At 49.7% G+C, this 6,015-nt stretch overlaps 1 protein-coding gene across 1 annotated transcript in view; it reads left to right on the forward strand.

The window, feature by feature from the left end:
- CD83 (CD83 molecule) overlaps positions 1 to 5,703 on the forward strand; it is a 47,239-nt gene extending 41,536 nt beyond the window's left edge. Inside the window, exons 3-5 of the mRNA XM_031435173.2 lie at positions 890 to 1,100; positions 3,138 to 3,244; positions 4,571 to 5,703. Coding sequence (XP_031291033.1) covers positions 890 to 1,100; positions 3,138 to 3,244; positions 4,571 to 4,699 — 447 coding nt within the window. The 3' untranslated portion in view covers positions 4,700 to 5,703. The remainder of the gene's footprint in view (positions 1 to 889; positions 1,101 to 3,137; positions 3,245 to 4,570) is intronic.
- The last annotated feature ends 312 nt before the right edge of the window (positions 5,704 to 6,015 follow it).

The following is a 6,015-nucleotide window of genomic DNA, read 5'->3' on the forward strand; positions in this document are numbered from 1 at the left end:
CTGGGGAGAAAGAGAATTGATGGTGATCGTGGTGCGTGCCTAGTCTTGGAAGTAGGAGATGGTGGGAAGACCCCACCAATTCAATCGCAAAGATAGTTCAGGGGGAGCAAACCAGCCAGGTTAGTTTGGCTAAATCTGGCATCTACCCCGGTCAGGCTGGTCCGTCCTGGGTACAGTGACTTAAGCCGTAACTGTCTCTCCATGTGGATCTCGATGTGACCAGCAAATGACCTGACATGTGAAGTCTCTGCTCTACATGAAGGGGTGCCATGGCCAGCTGTCTCCCTGCCTCGGCAGAGAGAGTGAGAGTGGTCCATCCTGCGAGGTCGTGGGTGAGCACAGGGGCACAGTCTTGGGAGAGCAAGGGGGCTGCTCACAGGCGGCAGTGCTGCTCTGCATCTCTGTGTTTTTTGTTGGGTTGTCTGGCAATGACCTGACCCGATCTAGGAACATTTCCCCATAAAAGGCTGGGCCACAAAAATAAGAATCAGTCAGTGGGTGAGTTGGTATCTGACAAAAAAAAACAAAGAGAGCATTTAGTAGAGAACAGCCAGCAACAGAGCGTGATTCAGAGAGATTCACCCCCTTCATCACATAGTCATCAGTGACGCACCACCGCCGCCACCAGCAGGAACACTCTCTCCAGTCGAGCAGAAGTTGGGATACAAAGAGTCTTCAAAAGCAGATCTTCTTCCCAAAAAAGACAGAGCCTTAAAGAGTCCTCCTAGGTTGTCTCCTCCTCCCCCAAAGGTCACACACAGACACTATCTGGTTTTAAACAGTTAGCCAAGGCTGGGTTGTATGAAAACAGCAGGTAAGACCTTGATGTGGGGCCCAGTGCTCGCAGGTTCTGTCTAGAGCGTCATGCGATGCGATTCCTTTTTCACAGCTTACAGTCAGCGGTGCAGAGAGGCTGGAGGTGCCCCAGGAAGACCTGCAGTCCTATCGCCAGAACAGCACTTCAGAGGCTCCCGGTGAAAGGCCATACTCCCTGAAGATCCGAAACACTACCAGCTGCAGCTCGGGGACCTACAGGTGCACCCTGGAGGATCCGGAAGGACAGAGAAACCTCAGTGGCACTGTGATCTTGAAAGTGACAGGTGGGGTGATCACTGCATCTGTTTTTGTCTTACAGAGTGTGTGTGCGCCTCCTGTAGGCCCTAAAATTGATCTCAGTCGGAGTTTAATTCGGCAGCTTTAGATCACATCTGTGGCTAAAAGCTAAATTCTGCTGCAAAGGATGTCATAAGTTTCTCTGCTTTCTTTTTTCTTTTTCTTTGTTTAAATAAGGACGGATCTATGGGGTGGTTGCCAAATGTACTCTAACAACTAAATCTGGATGTTGTTTATTTGTATAAGAGACCTTTGGAGCCAGTAGGATGTATCCAAGTCTAATTTTGGGGAGACAGAGAAACTGTATAGTCCTGAATATATCGGATAACTGCGTCTTATCCCACTCAGCTTTCTCACTTTGCTGAGGGAGCTGCTCCATGTTTCCACCTTTTTAGCATGAGAACCGCACTTCCTTTCCACTTTACAGTGATCGAATTCCCCCAAACCTCAACTCAGGCCAAAGAAAAAGGGCACAGGGAGAAGATAATGTTCCTGGGACAGGATGCACATTTTTGCTCTATGCAGTCAGACCAAGAATTGAGTGTCAAGACAAGGATTATCTCCTTGGATTTTTTTCCGTAACGTTTCTTTATGTAGCTTAAAATCCGCCTTGCCTTGGGCTTCTGCCCAAGTCTCGTTAGTGGCTAAGGCTGGAAATGACAGACGTGTTGTTACAGAGTCCCTGACTTTGTACGATAGCTACTTTCTCCTTCCACGAAATAGCTGACAGGAGTCAAGATAATAGTCCTGCACTGACGAGAACACAGTTGCTAGTGAGGGGTCAGTGTTTGGATTGGGTTCACTGTTACACACACACACACACACACACACACACACACACACACACACACACACACACACACACACACACACACACTACACCCGTTCCAGGCTCTCGCCCTTTATGCTGCTCTGTTTGTCTTGCTCTGTGGCACTTACCACACCTGACGCGATCCACTCCCTGCTTTGTTCTCTGCTGTCTCCTGGCACACAGTAGGCCCTCAATGAATTTTATTCACTCGAATAAGAAATGAGAACCACCTGGCAGGAAGAGCAGGGAGGGCCGGCATGTCCTGCAGGGAACAGAGAGGAAATGAACAGAAAACACCTGCTTGGCTTTCTTTTCCTCTTGGAAGGCAGTGTTGCCTGCAAGTTAACTGGTCCTACTAGTGGTCGCTTGGATCTGGTTCAGATATCAGCTCAGCTGCTCATTAATGTGTGACCTTGGGCAAATCTCTGATTGACTCTCAGCCTCAGTTTTCCCATCTCTAAAATGGGATGATAAGGTTTACAGCACAGGCCTGTTGTGGAGGTGGAATGAGATATTGCACTGAAATGCTCAGGACAGAGTGCTCGATAAATGTGAGCACCGTTAGGACAGCGGCTCTCAGCCTTTCTCTTCTGAGGTCACAGACATCCATGAGAATCCATCCCTAGACCGTTGCACAAAATTTTGAATCCAGTTTCAGGGTCAACAGCTCTCTGGAGGCCCATCTGTGGCCCTGGGGATGGAATCCTCTTTGATCAAATGCACGCCATCTGCTCCCGCCTGGGGCCCTTGTTACCCCAACGCGCACGTTGGGTGTCGTGCCTGAGTGGGGAGAGGCTGTCCCTGCGATGTCTCACCCTGGGCTGAGGGCCTCACTCCTCCCGCACTTGCCCTTTCTAGCGCTGTGGCCGCAGCCTTTAATGACCCCGCAGGGAGCTATTCCAAAGCCCCCCCTTTTCTGCTGGCCTTGGTGGAGGAACCTTCATGATTTTCCAAAGATGTCCCTTTGTTCAGTAATAGCAGGGTGCCCTTTGCACGCAGCCGGGCACAGAGCAAGAGTGAGTGCCGGCTGCCGCCACCATCACTGCTGTCAGCGCTGCTGCTCTTCCCAGCGGCACACGTGTGAGGGTGGGAGTGGGAGACGAGGGGGCCTTAAAAGAGCCAGAACCAAGCATTCTTAGCTTTTTTAAAAAAATTATGGTAGAAAAGTCCTGTTAAATGGCTTCCTTCATATTTTACTTATTTCTTTTTTAAGGATGCTCTCAGGGACGCAGAGAAGAGACTTTTAAGAAATACAGAGCTGAGATTGTACTGCTGTTGACTCTGGTCATTTTCTACTTAACACTCATCATTTTCACTTGCGTGAGTATCTTTTTAGAACATCTCTTATGATGAAAAGATCACCTAGGGCACCAGCCCGGGTGCGTTTTGTCGATGGTGTGCGTCACTGAACAACGGGGAGAGTCGTATTCTCAGAGCCCTGGCCGTACCCTAGACTGGGGGTCTCCCTGCAAGAAGCTCCCAGCTTGTCTTCCATCTGGTGGCTCGGCACAGAGCTCTGTGAAGACAAAATGAAGGCAGACGGGTGAAGGAAGTTTGTGAAATGCTGACGGATCAACTAAAGCACCAGCAGGCCTTATAGTTACGGTGGTAGAAAGTGGAAGCCTGCCCGTCCACCCTGCGGGGCGAGCAGGGTCCTTCCTGTAGGCAGGGGAGCCAGCCCAGCCCCCCCGGGACAGATCAGCCTCCTTCACTTGCCCATGAACTCTTTTCTCTTAGAGATTCCCTCTTATAATTTTGGTACTTCCACTACTTTTTAAGAATTAACCCTGAGAAGCCAGAAGCACACAGAGGGTGGCCTGGGGTGGAGGAGGACTGGCCGGCACTTGGGCATCTTTGACACGCCCTTGAGTGTCGGTGACAGACTCCAGCCTACACCCCTCCCTGCCTCTTTCTGCAGGCTGCTCACCTGGGTCACCAGCGGTCGTGGGGGAGCAGGGCCAGCTCTGGTCCTGACCCACTAGGAAGTGATCAGTCCCGTAGGTCTCAGAGTCAAGGAGTGCTGGCTACTTGGGGACCAGGACAAGGGTCACCCAGGAGCGGTTCAAGGGCTGGTTTTTGTCACTCACTGGGCCCTTCTCTTCACTTCCTTGGCTCTCTGGCCAAACACTCATCTCTCTGGTTCCTCTTTTAGACATCAATCAGTGAGTCGGAAAACTCCAGTGAGCACCTACTGTGTACAAGGCATTATGCTAGGCACTGGAGGGGATGTAAAAAGGCGTAAGACCTATGTCCTTCCCTCAAGGACACCGTAAGAAACTTACAGCTTGTTCTTTAGAGTTATTTGCATATAAGAATATAATTAGAATTACCTCATGGTACATTTTAAAAATGAATGACTTGAGTTTTTTGTTGGCAAATGCCCATTTCCATGGGCACTGATTTTCCGTACAGATCTCTTCACAGTTGGGTCTTGAAATGGCCCCCATCTGTAACTCCTGGTTGACATGTGGAGGTGCCAGAGAAATAGTGCAAAGCCACTGTGAGTGAGTCAGGCAGCCAGTGTCACAAGGGCTCCCAGAGGAGCTGTCCCGCCAGCTCCTAGTGAATGTTAAATCCAGCTGACAACGGATGCATTTTTTTGTTATTCACTTCTCAACATATCTTGTATTTGATTTGATTTTTCAGAAGTTTGCACGACAGCAGAGTATTTTCCCAGATTTTTCTAAACCCGTCATGGAACAAGCTTTCCTGCCAGTCACCTCCCCAAGTAAGCAGTCGGAGCCCGTGACTCTTCACAAGACGGTACTGGTGTGACAGGACTTCTGCAGGTTGTGTTTTCTAAAGACGGAGGCTCCATGGGGTGCCCCCGGACTGCAGAAGCGCGAGCCCCTCACTGAAGATGGCAGCCTTCCCGTGAAGTCCTTCCCTCGACCGAGACATCCCAAAGTGGATCCCACGCCGCCTTTTGTGAGCAGGGCCTCGAAGACTGTGACATGACCGCAAAGCGTGAGGCCACCTGCAGGGGGCTCGCCCCTGCTGCTTCTCCGTGACCTTCTCAGTGTTGTATTCAGCACTCTGGTCAACCTCTTGGACATTTTTTTCAGTCCTAGAAAAGCTATGGTGAGATCCAGTTGGAAAAAGGGTCTTGGGAAATACGAATGCCCAGAGCTGGCCCTGTGATAGACCATTGAGGACAGCTGTCCTCTGCCACATCTGGAAAACATCTCTGAACGTGCTGTCCAAGCCCAGATGTTTTATGTCTGGGAGAAATCGACAGGCCAAGCTGTGAGACAGTGGGAAATATTTAGCAAATAATTTCCCGGTGGGGAGGCCCTGCCATTACCACGGAGTATGATGTGTACATAGAAATAGCAGGTCAGCGAACTGTCCCCAGCAGGGCTTCTTGATCAGGGAAAGACATCCATAAAGAAGCAATAAAGAAGAGTGCCACGTTTATTTTTATATCTGTGTATACTTGTCAAAGAAGGATTTGTGTTTCTTCTCCTTTTGAAATCTCTATCTTCAGTTAGATGCCCTTGCTCACTGACCAGCAACCCGCATGTGGAGGAGGAGGAGAAGTCGAAGACGGTGACAGTAAGATAGAGAGCTACTTAGTGACCTGATGGAAATGCTGGACCAATCGTGCGGTCTGGGTGCTGGCCCCGCCGTTCCGCTCCCTGGCTGTCTGGTCTTAGACAAGATCCTTATGGTTTCTCCTCTCTCAGTTGTAAACCAAAAGGTTGTTGTATGAGTTGGTTGGAAAAAAATGTATGTGAAAATGCTTTGAAAGAGTATAAAGCACTATCCAAAATTCGAAATGCCTTCGGGTCATTATCCTTATTATTGCAGTGTTGCTCTGGGCATGAGAAAATGCCTTTCATTCTTCATGTTTTCCATCGCTCCAAACAAAGAAGGCTACGGAGGAGACTTTCCCATAGTCTTCTGTACGAATTCCTTCGGGGAAGTGAGGAGGCCAGTTCGGCGGTCTGTTCTTGAAGCACCAGCCAAAAGTACTCCAAGATATGGACACTCAGGAGCCACTGGGCCACGGGGAGAAGGGAGTTCATAAATATTCCGTTGATGTTTTGGCAGTTGTTGGGTTTCTCTTATCAGGCTTGGCCCTTCCTCTA

This window comes from Camelus dromedarius, chromosome 19 (assembly GCF_036321535.1).
Source record: "Camelus dromedarius isolate mCamDro1 chromosome 19, mCamDro1.pat, whole genome shotgun sequence".
In the NCBI taxonomy this organism is placed as follows: domain Eukaryota; kingdom Metazoa; phylum Chordata; class Mammalia; order Artiodactyla; family Camelidae; genus Camelus; species Camelus dromedarius.